This window comes from Barbus barbus (genome assembly GCF_936440315.1).
Source record: "Barbus barbus genome assembly, chromosome: 50".
Classification (NCBI taxonomy): Eukaryota; Metazoa; Chordata; class Actinopteri; order Cypriniformes; family Cyprinidae; genus Barbus; species Barbus barbus.
Window position 1 is genome coordinate 5,762,859 of NC_136728.1, and position 26,772 is coordinate 5,789,630.

Sequence of the window (26,772 nt, forward strand, 5' to 3'; positions counted from 1 at the left end):
GAGCAAGACACTTAACCCCTAGTTGCTCCAGAGGCGTGCGACCTCTGATATATATAGCAATTGTAAGTCGCTTTGGATAAAAGCGTCAGCTAAATGAATAAATGTAAATGTAATTGATGATTTGAGAAAACCCTCAAGCAAGACACATGCAAAGTAAAGGAAAGGTGAACTGGTGGGCCAAATTAACAAACAATAGACTGGCCAGGGGGAAGGCAGTATTTTGATATTTAATGTTTAACATGAGCTTTGTGTGATATTTTTACTAAAAAGAAAAAGCAGCACAAATGAGTGTTGCTTTAAATGGGAATAACTCTAAATTACTTTAAAAAAATATTGGTGGGTCAAAAATCAATATAATTTTTTCCTATTTTGAGTTCAGTGGATCTTAATTTTAAGGTTTCCTCATTGTGTTGATCCCGATGTCCCCTTTCATGTATTTTGTACCCGCTTTGCTGGTTTCTAGGTTTCTAAGAATGTTCTCATTTGTTTGACACTCAATTCTTAATCAATTAGCCCTGTCTGTTCCTTGTTTTTTTTCCCTCTCATTTCCCTCATTTTTGCCTCCTTCATACCCCCAGTTCTGTTCAGTTCTTTGTCTTTTCTCATTTTTGGATTAATAGAGGTACTGCTAGCAATTACTGTAGATCAATACTGCAACTGGTTCCATTCATTGAACAACTACCCATGATAGTCAAGTAGTTTAAATGTGCTTTGTAGTACAAAACATGTACTATATAAGTTTGCATACTGGTATAGTTTGAGATGCAGACAGTTCCTCCTTCTGTTGATTGATCTGCTGCCACAGCAGTGATGCAGAATGTGTAACTGACTCCAGCAGTCAGACCAGTGATGTGATAGGAAGTGTTAGAAGTTTCTGTTGCATTTGCATTATTCTTCTCATCAGTCCATTTGAGTTTAAAGAAAGATCTATTTCCAGCTGGTTCAACCCAAGTCAGAAACACAGATGAGGTTGTGATTTTAGACACGTTGAGATTCCTGATTGCATCCGGCTCTGTGTACAGAAGAAAAGAGCAATTCACAAATGTCTTTTTTTTTCTCAACAATCAGGACACAAGTGAAAAATAAATACATATAGGGGGAAATGTGAACTGGTGGGGCAAATGAACTAATAACAGACTAAAAAAGGTGAAAGGCATAACTCTGATACCGTACTATATAGCACAAAACTGATATTTTATAACATTACTTACTGGTAAATTGTGAGATGCAGACAGTTCCTCCTTCTGTTGATAGATCTGCTGCCACAGCAGTGATGCAGAATGTGTAATTGACTCCAGCAGTCAGACCAGTGATGTTATAGGAAGTGTTAGTAGTTGTTGAATTTCTGTTTGTTTTATCATCAGTCCACTGAAGTTTAAAGAAAGATCTATTTCCAGCTGGTTCATTCCATGTCAGAAACACAGATGATGGTGTGATTTCAAACACTATGAGATTATCGATCACATCTGGCTCTGTGTGGGGAGAGAAGAGCAAATACAAAGATGAGGGGAGGTGGCGGGCTGGGTCTGGGCTACTTTTGAGGTCTGGTACAAATATGACATAACACATAGGCAATACAGGGCAATATGTATGCACGATTAATCATTAAAAATCTTAATTCAAACACATGCAATCTTATTCCTGAATGACAATGATTCCACTATGTCTAGTAATCTTTAACGTTATGATCACACCGGAATACTTAAACCTGCTTTCGGGCTGCCGCTGAACCAGAGAGAGTGGCGGTCATGCAAGCTTGTTTGAAACAGCTTTACTAACTGTGATTTCAACCGCAATATCGCTATTTCTCAGTTACGAACATCAAATAGTAACAAAAGTATAGGGATAAAAGTTGTCCGCATTTAAATGATTAAAAGGAGTAAATGTATTTTGTTATAGTTACATTTAAATGGGTGGCAATCAAATGACCGGTAAATCCTACAAGTATTTTAGATGATCAAAGTGACTACTTTGAATTTAAATTTCATTTCATTTTAATATTAATGTAAAATGTTATGATTTTTTTAACCAATGAGGCAACTGGTTATTGTCTGACTCTTTAAAAAAAATGTGTGCAGCCTTTTCAATTAACAACTGGCAGAGTTAAGACGCTAGTCAGGATTCACAAAAATGAAGGAGAAAATCAGAAAGCCAAGCACATAATGTGTTTTTGTCATGGAAAAAAAAAAAAGACAATTTTACTTACAAATGTGGAAAAGATCGTGACATGACAGTGCAGTGAAATTTTGTTTCCAATCTCAGCTTCAGTAGAACGTCTAATCTTGAAAAGGTATCTTATTGTAATGTTTTCACACCACACAGACAGTTTCTCATGCAGAACCAGTGACATTTGTCTGTATGAGTTTTGTTTTGTTTTGTTTTTTGTAACATATGGTATAGTTCAGCAATATCAATCAAGGAAGAGGAATGCTGTTTTCCCAAATGTTAGCATGACTGCAAATGAGATACTAATTTTATGCAATTAAAATACAAGAAGTTAATATTAAGTGACTTACATTACAGAACAGTATTTCTGATTTGCTCTATAATCGCCAAAACAGTTCCAAATATGAAGTGTCTAGTAAGTGCAAATAGCCCACCTTGTTAGCAGAGGCTATTTAGAGTAACTGTACCCACCAATGTCTACTTGCAATAGAAATCATTACAAAAGACGCATCTTCAACAACGACAGCAGTGGTGTAGGGAGACTCTTGATGATAACTTCTAAAGCGATTGACACAAGTTTGAATCTGCCTTTTGCCAAACTCATTCAACTCACATTCTTTTCCCATCACGTATCAGATCAGAAAGAGAGAACAAAATCTTCACTTCCTGATAAACCAACACTATAAATCACAAAAAAAAGTAGGTGAATATATAATATTTTCATATATATTAAATTATTTGCGCCTCAGAGCGAGCAGACGAAACACAATGCCTTCGGAGTTGGATGTTGCTGTTTGGGAACGCAGTCGTGTAAGACATTTCTAGGAGGCAATTAGAGAAATACTTTGACGACAGACTTTGCTCGGGCATTTGAGAATTACCATAATGCTGTGGAATTACATCGGTCTGCTGGTTAGTCAGGTTTTGCCATCCCATAGCGCAAAGTAACATGACTTTTTTGATGCGCTTGGAGGAATTTATTTACAAAATGCATTTCCATCTCCCATTATCCGCATCAACCCTTTTTCGCACAAGTCAAAAACCACCTCAAGCAAGCGTAAAAACTTTATTGCGAACTAAGGGATTTTTATTAGAAATTTGGCGTTTCCATCACTCGTTTCTCATACAAGCCTTCAAAATGCGCATTAAAATAGGGTGATGGAAACCCAGCTATAAAGTCATTGCACGCGGAGTCCGAACTTTTCGCATGCGTTTTTCTGTATTCGCCATCCTTTCCTATCAAAATGCATGCTATGGATGCGAAAACGCAGAAAATCAAACCTGATCCGAATTTTTTTTTAGGGGCCTGTGCAGAACTACGTCATTCTGCCAAGAATCTAAGATTGGCTTGATATGAGAAAGGGGTTTGGATTTATCAAGATTAAAAAAAAATAAACACTGGGTTGATTTTTATCATTTTAGGGTGGTTGTGTACACACACTGCCAAGACACATTTCAGCTCAAACAACATCCGATGACCCCTTTAAAAGTACATATCTTCCAAAAAGTTACTAAAGTAAACATAGTTGAATTAATGTAGTTATTACCCACCTCTGGTCAGAAGTCATTAGTATTGTCAGCATACTATTAAGCAAGAAACCGATTATTTTATAATATTACATACTTGTATAGTTTGAGATGCAGACAGTTTCTCCTTCTGTTGATAGATCTGCTGCCACAGCAGTGATGCAGAATGTGTAACTGACTCCAGCAGTCAGACCAGTGATGTGATAGGAAGTGTTAGTAGTTGTTGAATTTCTGTTTGTTTTATCATCAGTCCACTGAAGTTTAAAGAAAGAGCTATTTCCAGCTGGTTCAACCCAAGTCAGAAACACAGATGAGGTTGTGATTTTAGACACGTTGAGATCCCTGATCGCATCCGGCTCTGTGTACAGAAGAAAAGAGCAATTCACGAATGTCTTTTTTTTTTTTCTCAACAATCAGGACACAAGTGAAAAATAAATACATATAGGGGAAATGTGAACTGGTGGGACAAATGAACTAATAACAGACTAAAAAAGGTGGAAGGCATAACTCTGATACCGTACTATATAGCACAAAACAGATATTTTATAGTTTTACATACTGGTATAGTTTGAGATGCAGACAGTTCCTCCTTCTGTTGATTGATCTGCTGCCACAGCAGTGATGCAGAATGTGTAACTGACTCCAGCAGTCAGACCAGTGATGTGATAGGAAGTGTTAGTAGTTGAATTTCTGTTTGTTTTCTCATCAGTCCATTGAATTTTAAAGAAATCTCTTTTTCCACCTGGTTCATTCCATGTCAGAAACACAGATGATGTTGTGATGTTGTTTACTGTGAGATTCCTGATCACATCTGGCTCTGTGTGGGGAGAGAAAAGTAAATATGTAATGGTGGTAAAATTACAACAGATGCATGAATTATACAATTATGTTTAAAGTAAAGCTCAGATGGAGCTTCTATGCCAGCTCTTCAATGCAAAGATGGTTTAATAGGATTAACAGCCTATTGTGTCTTATTATTCTAATTTAATATAATATTTGTTTTTAGATGAGACCTCATTGAGTCCAGGTACGTCAAATGCAATGGTGGCCAAAAATATTAGAACACTATTATTTTCACCAGCTAAAAAATGGTTTTAAGTTATTTCTATCTTTTCCTGTAGTATGTCAGTAGGAAATATCAGTTTACATTTCCAAATATTCATTTTGCCATTAATTGTAATAATCCAGTGAGATTTTTGTTTGCAGAATGAGTCTGACAGCAGCCAGTACTCCACACAGAGATCTGATCTGATCATCCAGTCTGTCTGGAATGACATGAAGAAACAGAACAAACTGAGACAGACTAAATCCAGAAGAACTGTGGCAACGTCCCCAAGAAACTTACCTGCAAAGCTACCTGAAAAACTATGTGAAAGTGCACCTAGGGCAAAAAGAAACAAAAAAAACAAAACAAAGGATGGTGTAACATGTCTGTGTCTCCCTTGTGACCTAGTTTTCCCCATGTTGTGTAATTAGTCATTGGTTTCACTTGTCGGTCCTCGATATCTGCCCCTTTATAAGTTCCTGCGTGTGTATGTTAGTTTGTCGGTTATTATTTGAAGTTCTTGTGTATGTGCTGGTATCTCCGTGTCTCTGTTCCTGGATAATATATATTAAAAGACTGTTAATCCGTTCTTGCTCCTCGTCGTGCGCTCCCTGACCTGCACTACACATAACACAATAACCGACCAAAACAGTAGCAGCGCGGAGCTGCCCGAGCCCACCGCAGACGGAGAGCCAGAGCCTGCCGCGGTCGTTGAGCCATCGCCATCAGGAGCGACAGAGCTACCGATCGTCCAGGAGCCCGAGCCCCAAGTGTCTGTCCAGGTGCGAGAGCCGGCAGTTCAACCGACGGTGGATTCAACTGTGGAGATCGCAGGGGCGATGGAACGCCCCGCCCACGGCGCCACCGCTGGGGGTGAGCATGAACTGGACCTGGGAGACCTGATTGACTTTCGCCCTGACACACTCATCCTTAAGCCATCTCCTGAGTTATATTCCTGGGAAGTTATCCCACCCAACCTCCCTCTCCCACCTCCTCTCATTGATCTGGTCCCCACTCCAACACCTTCATCGCCTGAGTTCGTCAGCCCCTCTGCTCACCCTCAGCTTACCATCTGTGGCGTGGGCTCGCCGCTGGTCTGCCGATCTCCAGCTCCGTTGGCGTTGAGTCTGGAGGATCCCTCGTCTCCGCCCTCAGCCTCCGAGACCCAGACTCCGCCTCGGTCCTGCGACCCAGCGGCTCCAGCTTTGCTTCCAGCTCCCTCGTCTCCACCGGAGCCCGTCAGTCCTCCAGCTCCACCGGGCTCCCTCGTACCTCCGGCTCCGCCTTGGTCAGTCGTCCCCCTACCTCCACCTCGGGACTACAGTCCTCCGGCTTTGCCTCGTCCCTTCGTCACTCTGGCTCCGTTGGGCTCCTCCTTCCCTCCAGCTCCACCTCAGTCCTCTGTCGCTCCTGCTCCGCCACGGCCTTCCGGAACTCCGCCTTCACCTCAGTCGCCGAAGCCGCCGGCTCCGCCCTGGCCCTCCGGATCCTCGGCCTCACCCTGGCTCTTCGGCTCTCTGTCGCCACCTCGGGCTCCGCCACCATTGGTCGGCCCCATGGAGTCGGCGGTCACTCCTCCAACATGGCTCCTCCCTCCGTCGGCTCCTCCGTGGGTCACCATCCTGACTGTGGCCTGGGTCTTCATTTGTCTCCTCCTGCTCCTGGCTTCCCCTTGGCTCCTCCCACCCTCCACTCCCCCATGGACTTCCATTATGTTCTGTTTGGTGTTTGTCTGTTCTCAGTTGGATTACGATGCGAGGACGCGCCTTTCCGGGAGGGGGCGAACTGTAACATGTCTGTGTCTCCCTTGTGACCTAGTGTTCCCCATGTTGTGTAATTAGTCATTGGTTTCACCTGTTGGTCCTCGTTATCTGCCCCTTTATAAGTGCCTGCATGTGTATGTTAGTTTGTCGGTTATTATTTGAAGTTCTTGTGTATGTGCTGGTATCTGCGTGTCTCTGTTCCTGGATAATATACTGTATATTAAAATACTGTTAATCTGTTCTTGCTCCTCGTCGTGCGCTCCCTGACCTGCACTACACATAACAGATGGTCACACCAAATGCTTAATTTAGTGGTAACACTTTATTTCGATAGTCCACTTTAGACATGTCAACTAGCAGTCATTAGAGTATTAGTAGACTGTCGGCTTAATATCTTCTAACACTTTATTTTGATGGGTCCACAACATACAACATGCTTATGTCAAGTTATTCTGTTAACCCTAAACCTGCCCTTCAAAGTGTTAGTAGACATGTAGTTGACAATGTAGTTACAAAGTTACTTATAGTTAGTAGAATGTCTAAAGTGGACTATCGAAATAAAGTGTAACCAATTTAGTCAATAGAAGTTAATTGATAAAGAAAATCTATTTATGACATTATTTTCGACAGCATCCTCATTCTACAGCATTTTTACACAAGTGGTTAAAACTTTCAACAGTACTGTAGCTTTGCAGGTAGGATTCTTGAAGCATCGTGGAGACGTTGCCACAGTTCTTCTGGATTTAGTCTGTCTCAGTTTGTTCTGTTTCTTCATGTCATTCCAGACAGCACTGGCTGCTGTCAGACTCCTTGTGCAAACAAAAATCTCACTGGATTATTACAATTAATGGCAAAATGAATGTTTGGAAATGTAAACTGATATTTCATACTACTGAAACACAGCAAAATATAGAAATAACTTAAAATAATTTTTAGCTGCTGAAAATACTAGTGTTCTAATAATTTCGGCCACCACTGTATACATGGTTCCATTAATACAGTAAATATCAGATGGCTTTGATTCTAAATCTCAGAAATTTGCTCATTCAAGCGGCAAACCACTAAACATAAAACATTGTACAGTATGAATACTTTAAAGTACTGTTTCAATTAATAAATTACTATGATATTTTGATATATAATTGTTTGTGGGCAGAAGTCAAGCAGTTGGAGTAAATACACAAAGGACAAATGTTTTTAAAGTCTACATACTGGTCCATGCTGAGATACAGACAGATTTGCTTTCTGTTGATGTATCTGCTGCAACCACTGTGATGCAAAATGTGTAATTGACTCCAGCGGTCAGATCAGTAACCGTTACATTTGTGACCGTCACTGTTACATTTCCAGATGTTGCATTAGCAGTCCATTGAACTTTAAAGGAAGACCCCATTTCGAGTTGTTTATCCCATTTCAGAAGCACAAATGATGTGGAGATTTCAGTTACTGTGAGATTCTCGATCGCATTTGGTCCTGCAAAGAGCAGAGAAGAAGCTGATTAGTGATTCTTGCAACTGAAACAGCTGTAGAAATCATACAGTTTCATACAGTTCATATAATGTTTGTAGGTAGTCCAGAGATCTGGGTTCTGGATGCAGCTGTGCAGTTTTCTGCTCCAAGTAAACCTGAGATGGCATCAAAGCTGAATCCCAATGAAATCAGTACAACATACCATTGATAATAAACTGAATTATCGTATTCCTATCAATGTATTTACACAATTGTTCATGAATAAAAATACTCACTTGGAGTAGCTGATGTTTGAGAGCTTGCAGTTGCAGAGGCTGCTGGAATATATTGTACAAAGAAAAAGAAAAGTTCCGTTTATTTATTTTTTTTATTTTTTTTTTTAGATACAATCAAAGTTGATATTGAAATTGCTGTAAACTGTCTAAATACAATTTTGTCTTGTTACTATTTCTTATTTCCCAATGTTAATTTTAACTGGTAGAGACACTGAGGTTTAATATTCGGTATTTGACATGAAAAAAACACAATTATTCTTACAATATACAACATTAACAATAAGAATGAATGAAATACAGGTACCATTTTCATATTAACAACTGTACTCAGTTGTCCATGAAAATACTCACTTGAAGGAGCTAATGTTTCAGACACAGTTGAAGGAGAGCTTGCAGTGGCAGGGGCTGCTGGGATATTTAGATAATTAGTATCAAGAAAATATATATATATATTTTTGGCATACAGTCAAATTTTATACTGCAAGAATTGTTGCTACATTACATGAACTTGCTGTATGAATGCAATTTTGTTTTATTACTATTTTCTACTTCCCAACATAAATTTAAAAGGTAGCTTCTTATGTTTAAATATAAAGCAGTCAGTCAAGTTTGCATTATTTAGTAATCTGATTTCCACTTTAATCAAAAAATATATAACAAGATTTATGGAACCATTTCAAAGAAAAAAGGATGTTTTGTTTTATATTTTGGAGCATGGGCACCGACATCTTGCAATACCACAGCATGTGACATCACATGGTTGTTTGCTCTCTTGGTTAGTGAAGTAATATAAGCATTTCTTTACTTTCTGAAAACACAAATGTATTTGATTTTCACCATAATTGTATGATTACCCAACAGACAACGCTTCATTCAATATTGTTCATGTTGCATCTTATTGTTATATCAGTCCTTTCAGACATATTTGCATTACACTGGCTCATTCCCTATCATACGCAGAGTTTAAGCTGGCATCATAGAACGCACAGAGCACATCGTCCGGGTAGGTAATGATGCCGGCGAGGACCAGGAACAGTCTAGTGTGGCCCTCGAGCGATTTCTCCCCCTGCTCCAGCAGGAGGAGGAGGTGGTATTCTGGGCGAAGGAGGGGATCCATGGGGGACCCACAACCGAAACAAAAAACTGAGTAAAAACGGTAAACAAAACAGAGGGTAGACGCAGAGGTAACTGTTGTTGGTCGGTTCTACTGTCACAGTTCACAAGGAGGAACGAGGAGTTCCCAAAACGAGAGTCTTTAATCATCCAAATGGGGAACATAGAGCACAAGAAAGACATTCGAGAACCGACAAAACTAACTGAACAGACTAGGGCTTTTAAACACAGGACAATGAGGGAAGAACAAGACACACCTGGAATCACATTAAACACAATCAACGGGAGACAGAAACTGGGACATGGAGCACATGGGGAGTAAAAACAACCCAGATAGGTCCATATTTCTGACATATATAATGTTTTTGTCACACTTCTACTCTGTCTGAGTAAGGAGATTGAAGACCCAGGAGATTCAGCTTCACAATCTTTAATGCAGCCAGAAGAGAGATGTATAACACCGGACAAGGAAACATGGGGCAGACAACACTTTAAATACAGAACTAAACGAGGGGCAATTAGTTGAGAAAGACCAGAATCACATGAACAATCACATATGGGGAAACTGGGTCACGGGGAGTATGTGGGAAGAAAAACACACACAGACAGTCCAAAATCCTGACAGTTTTATTATTATTAATGTGGAAATCAGTTTACTAAATAATGTAAACTTGATTGACTGCTTCACTTTCACTTGAACACCTGGGATCTGAAATATGCACAGTTATTACTACAACATACATACCCTGTTTTTTTAACCATGGTTTTCAGTTTGGTTCTGATGGCTTGGCACATCAGAGTGTTTTTTTTTTCTGTGTGTGTGATTTAAAATATGATTTAAACAAATTAACAACAAAAACTCCTGTACACTTTTGTACACTGGAGAAAGTCATGGATTATTATGGGTCTACAAAGAGTGTGTGATATACAGTATATCATCTATGATAATATTGGAATTATTGTGTAAATGATATGTGAATTTGACATTATCGATTATATAAAAAAAACAGCTAGAGAGTGCACACAAACACACTATGAGATGTGGGCTAGACTACTGTTTGTGCGTGTTTAGAGTTAACGCTTTCACTGCATGATTTAGTCTATTAAAATACATTTATAATTCCCTCAAAATTCAAGATAAGCCATGCCTCTGCATGATTTTTATGTCTTTTATATTTATATCATCTCATAGGTAATATCACATGAAGAGTGCTGTTTTTCTCCAAATATCAGCAATGTGATACTGATTTTATAAAACAGCTCAATATACAAGTCTTTATTAATATTAACAATTTAGACACGACAGTTCCTGTTTTTGCTCTATTTTGGCAAGAAATGCAATTTCAAACAAAGACACAGCAGAACAGTTTTGTATCTCTGAGCAACACACTCACTCATACAGTAATTTGCTGCCACCTACTGGCGTTTTTAGGTTTATATTTAAAGTATATTTTCCTTCCCCCAATAAATCCTTTCAAATATCAGTATTCCACTTTTTTTTTACATGAAAACATTAATTATACATTTGTAACTGCATTAAACAGTCTGTGTGAATCCATATACATACTTCAGATTGTTGATAATGATTTCATTTGATTGGTAAAAGCCGTGTCTTACTATTTGAATTTATTGATTAAATTTATGAATTTGACACAAAAGATGATGCATACATTTAATTTGGTTAGAAAAAATAACTGGCTTTATAAAGCTAAAAATGCCTTTTGACCACTAAAAATGTGTATAATTGAATGATTTACTCCTGGAGCCATATTTAAATCCCAGTACATTTGGAACTGAGCCATATAGGGCCATAAAAATGAAGATGCCAAAAGAAAAAATTGTTAAGACTCAATATATAAAAGGGCATTAAAATATCTTTAATCATTTTTGAGTTACAGGCCTGCAAACTTTGGAGAAAAAAAATTGAAAAGTGATCTTTCCCCAATTTTGAATGGCACATTATGCACCAAAGATTGCTAAAGTCAGCAGATTTTACTAATAGACCTACCAATCTCTGTGTAAAAATAACATTATAATGCTGCCATCTTTCTGAAGTCATTTTTAACCCCCTGTAATTTGGATTTGAATCTCAGGTGTAAATTGCCATTTTCACCCCCTCTACAATATAGTGGATTACAATATAGTAAATATTCATCCATGACATTTAATATTTTGGCTTTCATCACTATACATGTTTATCTTTCTTTGGAAAAAATTATTAGCAAAATCAAAAAATTTAACCGGGGACCTCTGGTTGAGTTCACGTGGAATGACCCAGATATAATTTTTCTATTAACACATTTACTCAGCTGTCCATGAATAAAAATACTCACTTGAAGGAGCTGATGTTTGAGATTCAGTTGAAGGAGAGTTTGTAGTTGCAGGAGCTGCTGGGACATTTAGTTTTTTTGCATACAGTCAAATTTTTACACTGCGAGAATGGTTAAAATTAGGGTTGCAAAGGTCTTGAACATTTCTGGTAAATTTCCGAAAACTTTCCAGAAATCCCTGGAAGATTCCAAAAAATCTTAAAAGTTTTTCGCAAATGTTGGAATGTTTCAGAAATTTACTGGACATTTTCCACCTTTTTGCAACCCTAAATTAAAATACATCAAATTGCTGTGATCTGTATGAATATAATACTGTTACTATTTCCTATTTCTCAATGTAAATTTAACATGTAAATGCTGATGTTTGATACTTGGGAAGTTATTATTACAATATACCACATTAACAATAAAATTAATAAAATACAGATATAATTTTCCTATTACCACATTTGTTACCACAAAACCAGTCTTAAATCTCTGGGGTATATTTGTAGCAATAGCCAACAACACATTGTATGGGTCAAAATTTTTATTTTAAGCCAAAAATCATTAGGATATTAAGTAAAGATCATGTTCCATGAATATATCATTATATATGCATTGCTAAGGACTTCATTCGGACAACTTTAAAGGTGATTTTCTCAATATTTAGATTTGTTTTGCACTCTCAGATTCCAGATTTTCAAATACTTGTATCTCGGCCAAATATTGTCCTATCCTAACAAACCATACATCAATAAAAAGCTTATTTATTCAGCTTACAGATGTATAAGTGCATAAATGTATAAATCAGTGTATAAATCTTAATTTAAAAAAATTAAGCCTTATGCCTGTTTTTGTGGTCCAGGGTCACATTTACTCAGTTGTCCATAAAATACTTACTTGAAGGAGTTGATGTTTGAGACTCGGTTGAAAGAGAGCTTGTTGTTGAAGGAGCTGCTGGGACATCTTGATGCATGAAGAAAGAAAAAAGTGTGAGAATTATTACAATACATTAAATTGCATTAAATCTGTATGAATGAAATATTGTTACTATTTTCTATCTCCCAATGTAAATTTAAGACGTAGATGCTGATGTTTGATACTTGGGATTTGACATGGAATAAGCATAGTTATTATTACAATATACAATATTACCACATTTACTTAATCGTCCATGAAAAAAAAATAAAAATACTCACTTGTTTGAGAAAGAGCACTTGTGGCTGGGGCTGCTGGGACATTTAGATTAATGAAGAAATAAAATAATATTTATTGACATGCTTAAAAGAAAATGTCTGAATGTAATGCATTTATGTACTGAAATAATTATTAAGAATGTATTAAATTAAGTGTAAACAGCATTGCATATTGTATTACAGTAACAGAATATAAACGTATTAACTTGTATGAGACTCTGATGTTTGATAATGTGACTGTAAATGTTACTGACCTGTAGTATCCTGCGCATTCAAGCCCTGCAGAGAGAAGCGAAGTGCATAATTAACAGAGATGAAAACTCAAGTAATGAAAGTCTAAATCTCAAAAAACGACTTAACCCTGGACTTTAATTCATTAACTGTCGACTTCAGACTTAAATTCCACTTAAATCCAGACGTAAGTGACCAATGACAGGAAAGTCAAACATACTTTTCTACACATTTACTCCTGAATTAAAATCAACAAGACGTTATGAATTATTAACGTAGGCTACTAATTAACACAATACATAAATCCATAAACGACCAAAGAAGGCACAAAACCACACGACCTCCGTTTTAAGGGACTCTAATTTATCTGTAAAATCTGCTCCGTGAGCTTCAGAAACAAAGTATTTATGTACCCTACAGAAACTCTGATTGGTCCGTTTTTAAACAAAATATTGTGATTGGTCAAACATGCCATTCATCTTATTGTGATTGGTCAGTCTTCACCGGTGCTGAGAAAAGAGACACTTTTTGAGCGTCTTTTCATTTCTAAAATAATTTACACCACAACAAACAGCCCTTACATAATAGTATTTATAATAAATGTATAATAAAAATTGTTACGTGACAATTGGAATTTATGATGATAAGACATACAATAGCTTTCTTGTGGTGCTTTTAAGTAATATTTTGTGTAGGAATAAATCTCTTTGCCAAAGCATGCATTTAAATTATCTGGTTATGTTGTCAAGTGTATATAGTTTCATTATATTAGCCTAACTGTAAACTCTGTCATCACCACTAGATGGAGACATTTCTGTCTTTGTTTCTTTAACTCACTCGTGTAAACAAGAACATTACAGATTAAATACTGTCTTATCACAACTATATCGGTTTTAGAGAAGTTAACATGACAGTGAAATTTATGTTGTGAATGCTTTCCTCAAAGCAGTTTGCCCACATCAGAAATACAGTGAAGTACTGCTCAAAAGGGTGTTCAAGGGAAGTATTATATACAATGAACACCGAAACTTATTTCATAAAAAACAGAGATGGAAACTGAGTTCTTCCCTCTCAGCTTTAGAGTACAAACACTGACACGCTCTTCTCAGAATATCACAGGTAAAGCTTCAAATGAGTAATGACATCACCGAACCAACTTCCTTGTCACTAACAAAGAGACTGTTAAATTAAAGAGGGAAACTTTGCAAAAACTACCCACTATAGCAATCAAATATTTACTGTACTGTTAAATATAAAACCATGATGATCTATTGCAATCAAGCAGCTTTGTTTTAAAATCAAAATGGCAAAGCAAGTCCACACAAAGAGGCGGAGCAAAAAAAAAAAAAAAAAAATATTGAGTTAAAGGATATTCTTAATATATAATGTATACTTAGCTGGGCTTTTGGCACTTCAGGATCAGGAAGAGCTGCACCCTAAGCACAAAGTTGCCATTTCCCATCATGCCCCTCCACTCCTCACTATTCACAATGGAATTTCTATATATTGTCCTGCCTGACCTCCACCCAGGGTCACAGATGGCCAGTTTATAATGGTGCTAAAGTATGTGTGTGTGTGTGTGTGTACTGGTTTACGCTACAGGATAGTAAATCTGAAAATGTTGACATTAATAGACACAAAAATAGTAAATGATGTTTATCTGAAAGTGTAAAGGTCATTGCACACTCCGAAATTATCGTCTGAAATTTTTGCCCATTAAAAAATAAATCCGACCTCACGTTGTGTCAATCATTTATACACTGCCTCCGAAACTTTTGTCCGTCATAAAAAAAATTCAGATCAGGTTCGATTTTCTGCATTTTCGCATCCGTAGCAAGCATTTTGATAGGAAAGGATGACAAATACGGAAAACCCAGAAAGAAAAAGCATTCAGAAATTTCGGACTCGGTATGCAATGGCCTTAAGAATCCAAACAGGTTTTCTGTTAGGGATAGGGTTAGGGTTAGGGTTAGGTTTGGGTTAGGGGATAGAAAATATTGTTTGGTCAGTATAAAGGTGATAGAAGTGTATGGATAGTCCCCACAATTCACAGAAACAAACGTGTGTGTGTGTATCAGGCATAACATTATGACCACTATCAGGTGAAATGAATGACACTGATTAATCTCTTCATCACGGCACCTGTTATTTTTTCAAGTGAACATTTTGTCCTCAAAGTTGGTGTGTTAGAAGCAGGAAAAATGAACAAGCGAGTTTGACAAGGGCCAAACTGTGATGGTGACTGGGTCAGAGCTTCTCCAAAACCGCAGCTCTTGTGGGGTGTTCCTGGTCTGCAGTGGTCAGTATCTATCAAAAGTTGTCCAAGGAAGGAACAGTGGTGAACCAGCAACAGGATCATGAGCGGCCAAGGCTCGTTGATGCACGTGGGGAGTGAAGGCTGGCCCTTGTGGGCCGATCCAACAGACGACTGTACTGAAGCGGAAATTGCTTAGGAAGTTAATGTTGGTTCTGATAGAAAGGTGTCAGAATGCACAGTACACTGCAGTTTGTTGCGTATGGGGCTGCATAGCCGCAGACCAGTCAGGGTGCCCATGCTGACCCCTGTCCACCGACGAACACATGGCACCAGGATGCACTATGGGGAAGAAGGCAAGCCGGCGGAGACAGTGTGATGCTTTGGGCAATGTTCTGCTGGGAAACCTTGAGTCCTTCCATCCATGTGGACGTTACTTTGGCACACCTATAAGTATTGTTGAAGACCATGTACACCCTTTCATAGAAATGGTATTCCCCAGTGGCAGGATAATGCGCCTTGACACAAAGCAAAAAGGGTTCAGGAATGGATTGAGGAGCTCAACAATGAGTTTGAGGTGTTGACTTGGCCTCCGAGTTCCCCAGATCTCAATCCATTCGAGCATCTGTGGGATGTGATGAACAAACAAGTCCAATCCATGCAAGCCCCACCTTGCAACTTACAGGACTTTAAGGATCTGCTGCTATACCACAACACACCTTCAGGGGTCTAATAGGTCCATGCCTCAGCAGGTCAGGGCTGTTTTGGCAGCAAAAGGGGGAGCAACACAATATTAGGAGGGTGGTTATAATGGTATGCTTGATTTGTGTATACAGTATACCTACTTCTACATCCTCATCCTTTTTTGAATGAATGATAATTACAGTAGATTCTACCATAAATCTTTAAATCTTAATCTACAATATATAAGAAATGTCAACTTTTTATCTTCCTGTAGCTCAGGAAGAAAACAAAATGTATGCCAACTGCAAATACAATTGCATACAAATACAATCAAAAAAGCTTATAATAATAATAATAATAAAAATAATATTCCCCATGTTTTTATTTGCAGGAATAGGTATAACAATTTAATTTTCAGCATCAAAAAAGTAAATAATAAAAATAAACAAATAAATAAAATAATTTGGCTAGCAAATGCCAGCGTCACTGGTATTGTTTCCTTGGGTATATGCTAGTAAAAACAGTTGGATTAAGCAGATGTTACACATAAACGGGCTTGAAAACACTGAATTTGTTTTTCCAAATGAAATTTGCATCGCTGGCCATGAAAACATAGTTTGTCCGAGAAAAATATTTGACTATGCTAATACAGTATTTCATTATTTTATTGCTTTATTGCCAAAGTAAGAGTCAACATTTTAACCTGCCTGGACAATATGGGGCAAAACCTTCCTTATATTTGGTCAAGTAACACTTATTTACATGCTGCTTTTACATTATCTGTACTATAGTTCCTTTAAACAAAATATTGTGATTGGTCAAACATGCCACTCATCTTATTGTGATTGGTCAGTCTTCACCGGTGCTGAGAAAAGAGACACTTTTTGAGCGTCTTTTCATTTCTAAAATAATTTATACCACAACAAACAGCCCTTAACTACATAATAGTATTTATAATAAATATATAATAAAAATTTTGTTTTACGTGACAATTGGAATTTATGATGATAAGACATACAATCACTTGAACTGCTTTTGTGTAATATTTTGTGTAGTTCCTATGAGATTTACCTTACTTCCCCACATACTATACTCATATCATATAGCCTATACTTGCTCTGTTACAAGACCTGCATCCATACAATTAATAACACTTGAAAACAGCTTTTGAAAAGCTACACATAATAGATTCAGTCCTTGGGTCCAATCTGGTTAACCAGAAGTTTATATATATACTGGAATTTGATAGGCTTGATGGTATAATATTGACAGAATACGAATGACGCACACCTGTTCTGTGAAAGCTTATTTGTAACCACAAGCTTTCCAGGTTTGTAAAGTTTTCATAAATTAACCATGCAAAAGAGTACATGTCTTTCTTATCAAACCAAATTCACAATAAAGCAAATAACCCTGCATCATATTAAAATGATTTCGTGAGAAGCAAAGGGAAGTTGGTGACTTTAGAGATGCAAATTGTTGAAGAGAAATCACTTAAAAACATGGGCAAGAAATCAACCATTAACATAGCCGTGCATGAATAGCTCATTTGAAAATGACAGTCATGCTGCTGATCTAAACCCATATGGTTGCATTTCCACCGCTGGACACATGAGGAGAATCGGACTGGTTGCTCTTTTCCATGCAGTTCGTTTCAATGGAGACTGAGGCTAGGAATACCAGGAATTTTCTGGGTTCAGTTCAAGTTCAAGTCATTGTGGCATAATGTTGATTACCACAAAAATTTTGACTCATCCCACCTTTACAAAATGCAAAAATGCAGGTTACACTGAGGCACTTACAATGGAAGTGAATGGAGGATTTAAAAACAGAAATGTAAAGCATATCATTTTATGAAAGCAAAAAGAAAAAAAAACACTTACAGTACATTCATTTTTCTGCTAAAACTTCTATATTATTTGAGCTATGAAATCTGTCCTTGTCATTTTTATAGTTGCTTTACAGTTTTAGTCATTATGTTGTCATGGCAACAAAGTTGCATATAACTCTTACACTTGGTATAATTTTTCATTATATTATTTGTTGTTGTTGTTACTGTTGTTGTATTCATTTACTTGTTTATTCAAGTTATATTTATTAATTATATATTTTATACAATATTTATATTATTACAATGTATATAGTATATTAATGTATATTTTTATTAAAGTATATTTCATTAAATTATTATACATTATTGTTCATGTCTTGTCTTTATACTATTGAAACAGTGATTTAATGTTTCATTTTATTATATATTTGTTACATTATTATTATTGTTGTTATTGTATTTATTTTTGTGCTGTCAAACTATTAATCGCGATTAATTGCATCCAAATTAAAATATATATTTTATGTATATTTATTATGTATATATAAATACAAACACATGCATGCACATATTTAAGATATAAAATATGTCATGTTTATATAATAAATATATGTATATATATAATATAAAATATAAGAATATAAATATGTAAATGTTTGTAAATATGTCCATGTATTTATAATAGTACACACACATATATTATGTAAACAAAAACTTATATTTTGGATGTGATTAATCGTTTGTCAGCACTAATGTATTTATTAATTACATATTACATATTGTATTATATATATTTCTATTATTACATTATATATTGTATATCATTATTATTGTTATTAATTATTATGTTGTTTATTTATATTTTTTAAACATTGTTCACATCTTGTCTTTATATATATTTTAAGGTTTAATTTGTATTTATAATACATTTATTATTATTACTATTAATTAATTTATTTATTTATTTCAGATTTTGTTATATGCACATTATTATATTGTATATAGTATATTATTGTATTTTTTATTATTATATTATGTTATATTCAAAAAGAAAGAAAGAAAGAAAGAAAGAAAGAAAGAAAGAAAGAAAGAAAGAAGGAGGGACAAGTGGAAATACATTTTTGTGGTAATCAAAATTATGCCACAAGCGCTTTCAGGTGATATTCAAAAAGATCCAAAAATAAAAATATGCTAAAAATAGTCAAACTATAGCTTTATGTGAGGAAAAAATACAAATGTAAGCCAATAATCACTCATAATCTGTTTAGTGGATAAAAAAAACATGCTTTGTACCAAACAAATGGGGGAGATGTTGAATTATTGTTACTTCAAATTACAATTTACAATAAGAGCTAATTCATAATGAGAAAATGTGGGAGCTAAACTATCAGGCCCAATCAAAGCTCTGCTGCATTTTGATCTGACTGATAAATATTCCTGACCTTCTAGGATAGTATTGTTGTGCTGAACTCATTGGCCAAAGCAGCAGGCCTGAAGGCAGTACAACTTCCTGTGGGCTGGGAGAACGGGGCAGCCGAAGCAATCGAGTGGTGAGAATAACAGGAAAAGAATGAAGTAAACTTCTTAAGACTGGGCTTTCCAGCACCGTGACCCCAGACCGTCTGGCCTGAGACTCAGGTTCACACTTTGATACGGACACAAGGCCAAGTTCTGTTCTTTTCGAGACCTTATTGTTTAACTCTCAAGACAGAGGTGGTTCGTAAGCCTTAAAATATGTTCAGTAACCGGCTACTTATTATTATTGGCTAAGAGCCAGCAATTATGTTGCAGCAGTCATAATAAACATTTTATGGCCTACAATGGTAATTGTATCAGAAACTGGAAAACTGTCAAGTCAGTTGATATGGTGATTAAAGCTTAAAAAAAAAAAAACTCAGATAATCATAGTTCACGCTCTCAGCCTCTATAAACAACAAGCACATTTGCATTTGTTCCAAGTAATTCCACCTACTTTCCATTCAGATCTGGCAAAATCGTTTCTCAGCAGATCATAGTCTAAGAAAACCTTAAGGAACCCTTGTAAAAAAGAAGCACACTTCAGCATACTTTTAAAACGAGCACTTACTTTGGAAATAAAATACTTTAAACAAATCTACTTAAGTGTGAACTGAATGCAATGCTTTCGGAAATGTATTTATTTCAATTTATATTAAATGCAAATAAGTGAACCTAAGAGTGATTTTTGGACCCACTTAAGTAGGACTTAAGTTCCGAATGTATGGAAGCCTGTTTTTGCCACTGAATCAAAAATTTAAAAAAGTTATAAAGTTCTGAGGAAAAAAAGACTATTTTCTTACAATTACGAGTTTATATCTCATAATTCTGACGTTATAACTCTCAGTTGCATGTTATAAAGTCAGAATTGCAAGTTTAAATCTCACAATTCTGATTAATTTCTCACAACTGCGAGTTTCTCAGAACTGTGAGAAAAAAGTCTGACACCTTGTTTTACTATTTTTTTTATTCAGTGGCAGAAATGAGCTTACATTCGAATGTACTGACAAACATTCAAGGTAAACTAAAATATACTCCTAAAGTCATTTCTAACTTTTGTGTCATGTCAATGATGAAGTTGCAATTTAGTACATTAAAATATATTAACTTTACATGTAATATCAAATAGCAGTTAAAATGAATATCAAGAACTTTGCATGTGCTCTAGTATGCTAGTCAACACATCAAAATAAATGTAGAAACGACAAAGTATTATTAAAACTTAATGGTTTAAGTGTACTTTAAAGTAAAAATTTGACATTAATACAAAGTGTACTTAAGTGTGTTAAGAGATACAGGAAAGTGAACTCTCTTTAAGTACACTTAAGTTTAATTTCATTAATATTTTATTATCTGCACGTATAGTTTTTTTAAATGTGAAGTACACTACAAGTGCCCATTTAATTCAATTAAGACAGCTTCTTTTTCACAAAGCAGTAGTTAACACCAAAAACTGTCATTTACTTGTATAAATTGGCCATCCTATAATTTTATTGTCCATGTGAGAAATATGAAGGAAACGTGAGAGGATCCTGTTATCAAATGTATCATTTTTTAAGGCTGAATCTTTTAAATAAATTTGTTTAAGTCCATTTGTTTAAGACTTGGAATGTTTCAGTTTTTCTTAACTCGCTAAACTCGATGCAAATTTGAGCCTGTTCATCAAACAAAGCTTATCGTACGACTTTAGAAAGCTAGGAAAATACTGCACCTCACATGGACCAACATTATGATGCTTCTGAGGTGCTTTTGGGTCCTTTTTGAAGCTCTTTCACCAGAAAGAAATAGTTTGAATTGACAAAAATGTGCAATGCAAAGCAATATGCAGTACTTGTTTAGTCATTGAAACATTGACAAATTGCTAAAGTGTTTATTACGGACTTAATATGCATTTTATTTTGTTCTTAATTTTTCATCAGCACTAATAAAAGTTTATTGTCAATAAGTAAAAAGAGAGAAAAAAAAGTTCTATGCATTTATATGCATTTATTCCAATCGCATCACATGTCATAAAACACGTCGCAATTCCGACTTCGTACAGTAAGTAGAAATTAGGCATGCACCGGTTAACCGGTCATAAATTCGGAACCGGACGGTTTTTGCTTATAAAGCACGACCGTTTTTTTGTCTTTTTCAGACGATTTTTCTGGAAGTGCACCCGCATGCACACTACATTGTTATCATTTGCGAAAATGTCATTTGTGTGGAAGACAGTCGGCACAAGCACAACAAACACAGAACAGTCGTTGGTGTAACGTTACTGGCGCACAAATAAGAGCCGCTTTCCTACGCTCGCTGAAGTTGTGCGAGCGTATCGGTCAGCGCCCTGTTGATTGTGCCGTTTGGATTGTAACTATTGCAGCTGCTGCCTTTTAATTTCACATGGTTACAGTTAATGTTTTCATTTAAGGCCAGTTTTATGTAGTTTCAACCCAATTTAAAAACAAAAGCTAAATGCTGATGGTAGCTTCTAGCGCAGTTACTGCCTTTAAATTCAGATGTTTACAGTTATTGTTTTCAATAGCCAAAAGCCAGTTTGGCCTGTTAAATACCAAATAAACATTTTGTTTATGTATACTTTCATTCTTTCTTGTTTGTTGCTTAAAGAAAAAAAAATCGGAAATCGGTATCGGCCAGTTTGCTTGTAAAAAATCGGTATGGGAATCGGCCATGAAAAACCATGATCGGTGCACCACTAGTAGAAACTTCTCAGGAAGATTGTCAGACACACAAAATGAGGATAATCTTGATGTAAATCTGCCAATAAAGATAAAGTCTGGAGACAATTTCAAACAAAGACTAAGTGGTTCTTCGCATCCAGAATCCTGAATCTGGTGTTTGAATTAGATTTGATATTAAGATATTAGAGACCAGCAAATGTTTTTATTTTCAGCACTTTATTTCATAACAGTGAACCCAGAATGTACGTTAGCTATTTAGACACGTAAAGCACAAGTAAAATGTCTAAATATGTGATTCATTATACTAATATACAACAATATATAAACGCAGGCATCTAAAAACAAATACTGCACAGGCTTTTCTCAGAACTAACTTTTTGACACTTTTTTGTTTGTTGGTTGGTTTTAATAAGCAGGTGTTTTAGTGGATGTATGAAGTCAGTTCTCCTCATATTCACACAGGTGTCTGAGCAGAATAACCAAGGGCTCATCATATTAACTACACTCTGAGAGAGAAAAAAAAGGTTCAAAATCTGACACTGGAGTGGTACTTTTTTACTAATATGAACACTTTATGTATTAATATGTGCATATAAGATACTAATAGGCTATGCATCTTTTAGAGGGAAAGAAGATTCAAAAGTGTACCGTGGCTGGTAGCCTACCTTTTTATGAGAGTGACATGATCCACTAACAGTTCATAAGTATCCAAATACTAATAATTTTGAACACTAAATATGTTTGTCCTTTAAAACCTTTTGGTGACATTTCAGCTAGAAACTTTAATTTATGAAATGCAAGGATATTTATACTTTTTCTTGCCTGTTTTGTGCCATTCTACATAACCAAAAAAAATGAATCAGATAAATGAATCATATTTTTGCAATAACATCCAAAATTTCAAACATTTATTTGAATTGCCCTGGAATAGCAACTCTTTGAATGGAAACCAACAAAACTTCAGTATAAAGGTAGGCCACTGTTTTATCATATACATTTACCAAACAAACTTCTTCAACCACTAGTGCTGATATTTTAGGAAATGCAATGATATTTCTGCATTTTAGAGTTTTGTTGTCTCAACCCTTACAAAAAATGAATCACAGTTTATTGTAGGAGCCTAAAAGTGTAGTAACAACGTGTTTTTGGTGTACTGATTAACAATTGTATCCTATAACCACAGTTTTACTATAAATGCCATGGTTAAACTATGGTTAGTGTAGCAAAACTAATTTGGTTGCATGAATGGAAGATAGATTAAACATAACCGGTAAGTGAAACACAATGAACACAATGAGAAGAATGACCCATGTCTTTTAACCAACAAAATATAAGTTTGCTGTTTCTTTGCAGGCAAGACCATCAACAGTTAACAGCCACAAGTGCTCGCGTGAAGTGGTGTTATATCTCACCAATCAGATGTTATACTAATATATATTTAGGCTATGCAAGATAAAGAACTTCCCTTACCCGAAGAATGACAAAGAGCAGAAGCGCTGTGCCTGTACAAGCAGTTTTGATAGAAAGGCATCCCATCTTCTTTCACGGATCGTATAGGCTATATTCTCAAATCATTTTCAGACAAGTTTCCCAGTAACTTCAGTGTAAACTCTTGAACTGCACCGAGCACTGATGTGAGAGGTGTGAACTAACTCTCGCAGAAGGTGGAGCTGACAGACTTCTGTCACAAGATTAATGCTGCTGTTGATGTGTGAGCAGTGTTCATGTTCCTCCTCTGATGAACGGAAACCCATCGCTTCATACGCGTCACTGCATCGCCAGAAATAATGACTGCATTCCGCCCCCAGGGAGTTATAATGTCCACTATTTTAAACTGGCCACTGTAGAGCCCAAACTAATGAGAGTGTGGGAAACAGTTGTGCTAATATCCTGCAAAATGTACAGGACTTTATGTTTTACTTCCTTGTATAATTAATGCAAGATATAGCTTATGAATTGTTATACACTGATGAATGGATGATAGGCTATATAAAGCAGGGCTTACAAAACTTTACTATAACTCTTATGTTTAATATTTTAGGGGACTGAAACTTCCTTTCATTCTCGTTGCACTTAACACATGCTTTCTTCACAGTGTGATGAAGATTTGCATAACTCCCACACAAAGCACCTATACATCTATATATATAATGTCCAAACATGACATGAAATATAGGGTATATGTAATATAAGATCCTTCAGAAGTCAATTAATATGCTAATATGCTGATTTAATATTAGGCTATTGGAAACAGTTGTGCTGCTTAATATTTATTGGAACTTGTAATAAGCGACTTTTTATCAGGATTCCTTCATAAATAAAACCAATATAAGTATTTACTGTTATTTTTTATATATATATAAATTTATCATATCCTTGCTGAATAAAAGTATTCAATTCTTTCAAAAAAAAAAACTGACCTCAAAATATTGATAATACATTAGAGAAAACCATTATTTGAAATTGTTATAACATTTCACAATATTACTGTTTTTACTGTATTTGTGATCAAATAAATGCAGCCTTGGTGAGCATAAGAGACTTCTTTAAAAACATTACAAATTGTACTGATCCCAAACTTTGCAATATGATATTAGTTACTAAATTAATATGAAAAAAGCCTATGTTGACCTATGTTTTTCATAATATATACAAATACAGGTAAATATAATGAATGTCAAATAAATAAATAAATACAATTTTACATAAAATTTGAATGTATATCAACCATTTACTTCGCATAAGAGCGGGCACATCCATTTGTACATTTTATGGCTCTAGCTTCCGGTCTCATCTGCATCCAGCTATTTTTAGCCGTACAAAACAGACTTATTAATTAAGTGTTAAGAAGATTAGACCATACATTAAGAAGATGTATATTATTATGAGGTGGTCAAATGTTCACTGTATATTGTATTAAACTCCTCGGCCCAACACTATACACTCATTTCATTGTTATTCACCATTGTAATCTTTCTCTTGCTGTTGATTCCTAACCCCCCATTCTGAACATGTTTACTTAAGTTCGGGATGAAAATAGTAGTAATTATACTTGCATAATGCCCATGAGAGGAATTATCATGTTTGCACGCAAATATTTCAAAGTTCTGAAGCTTTTCTTGGAGATTCAGTGTTTACTATGATGATTGTATGATATGGCTTTCAGAGTCATCTGTGGAGGGCCATGGAGAGATGCCTACAGACCCTGTCGCTGTCCCGTGTCTCTTGGGTCTGGGAGGTTCCTCTCAAGGAAGTCATTATGAGCTTCAGTTAGAACCAGTCCCTCTGCTCTCTTTTTTGAATTGGCTTCACGTAAACAAAGAAACCTACAGCACAAACATACAGATCATATCATAAACTCAATAACCTCTCTTGATTCACTTTTTCTTCCTTCATGACAGAGCAAGAAATGTGAAATTATTATTTTCAATACAAACCAAGCAGTTTTCTGTTGAGCAGCGTAGAAAGCACCTTGAAACCTTCATGAAATCTGTGTGGCCATGAGAAATTCCCAATGCTGTGGACAGTGCTGTGTAGTAACTGATTACATTTAATCTGGATTACATCATCAGATTCCAAAAATTATGTACTAGTAACTGGATTACATTTTTGGAATCTGATTAATACTATGTGATTAATAAAATTTTAGGTTCATTTTTGATTTTGGCTTCCAACGATTATGAAAACACCATGTTGCATGCTGTTTCTTTCATTTAAATTGTTGCGCTGTCGCTTTTCCTACATAACATCCAAATCAGTTAAATCATGTAATGTTACGTGTTGTACAGTCTCCTGCTGGATGTGCTTAATACTAAAAAAGAAAAAAGCAGACTGAGTTGTGAAAGAGAGGCTGTTCCCCGGGTGTCTTTTATTGTGCGAGATTCGAGACGGAGCGAAAACAAATATAGACTACTTTGGGTTTTGGGTGTGCGCTTAAATGGACAAACACACCAAAAATATGTCAAAAGAGGTGAGTTTTCACTTAAATGCAGCCAGCTATATCATAAGTGAACATAAACAGTTAGTAATGAACATAAGCAGAAAATCTTGGATCTGTGCATTCAGTCTTAAAGGGGTCATATGACATTGCTAAAAATAACATTATTTTGTGTATTTGGTGTAAAATAATGTGTTTATGCGGTTTAAGGTTCAAGAAACACATTATTTTCCACATACTGTACATTATTGTTGCTTCTCTATGCTCTGCCTTTCTGAAACAGTGCATTGTGATTGGCCAAATACCTCAAGTGTGAGACGGAAATGTTACTCCCCTTACCGTATTGTGATGCCATGTCCCGGTGTGACAACACAAAAACAATAAAACCCATTATAAACGAGGCATTTGTTGCATCCAGTGGGGACAGAATTACTGTTTATAATGACTTATACTGTCTTTTTACATTACCATGTCTGCATTTGTGATCGGAGAAACGACAAACAACAAGCACTACTCTACACTGCTCACAACTTGCATTAGAATAGTCAGTAGCAGAAACATACTTACAGGCTGTGAGTCAGAAGCACCAGACTGTCCTTGCGACATTGGAATTTCCCCACTTTATAGAAACAGCCTTTGGGCAAGCCAGCATTGTAGGCTACTCTTTCAGCTTCAGGAAATATTCCTCCGTAAAATGCGCTGCACACACTCTAATATTTGGGTTGAACTGTTCTGGAACAGTGTTGCAAATACAACTTAACCACTGATTTCT

At 36.0% G+C, this 26,772-nt stretch overlaps 1 protein-coding gene across 1 annotated transcript in view; it reads right to left on the reverse strand.

Annotated features, from left to right (window-relative positions):
- The window catches only part of LOC306868114 (receptor-type tyrosine-protein phosphatase eta), a 41,388-nt gene extending 17,565 nt beyond the window's left edge, over positions 1-23,823 (reverse strand). The window contains exons 1-12 of the mRNA XM_079414146.1: positions 23,534-23,823; positions 13,122-13,146; positions 12,871-12,903; positions 12,572-12,637; positions 11,693-11,746; positions 8,598-8,651; positions 8,247-8,285; positions 7,714-7,974; positions 4,253-4,510; positions 3,791-4,051; positions 1,212-1,472; positions 749-1,012 (exon numbers count right to left, since the gene is read on the reverse strand). Of these exons, the coding sequence (XP_079270272.1) occupies positions 749-1,012; positions 1,212-1,472; positions 3,791-4,051; positions 4,253-4,510; positions 7,714-7,974; positions 8,247-8,285; positions 8,598-8,651; positions 11,693-11,746; positions 12,572-12,637; positions 12,871-12,903; positions 13,122-13,146; positions 23,534-23,599 (1,642 nt within the window). The 5' untranslated portion in view covers positions 23,600-23,823. The remainder of the gene's footprint in view (positions 1-748; positions 1,013-1,211; positions 1,473-3,790; positions 4,052-4,252; positions 4,511-7,713; positions 7,975-8,246; positions 8,286-8,597; positions 8,652-11,692; positions 11,747-12,571; positions 12,638-12,870; positions 12,904-13,121; positions 13,147-23,533) is intronic.
- Positions 23,824-26,772: the final 2,949 nt, after the last annotated feature.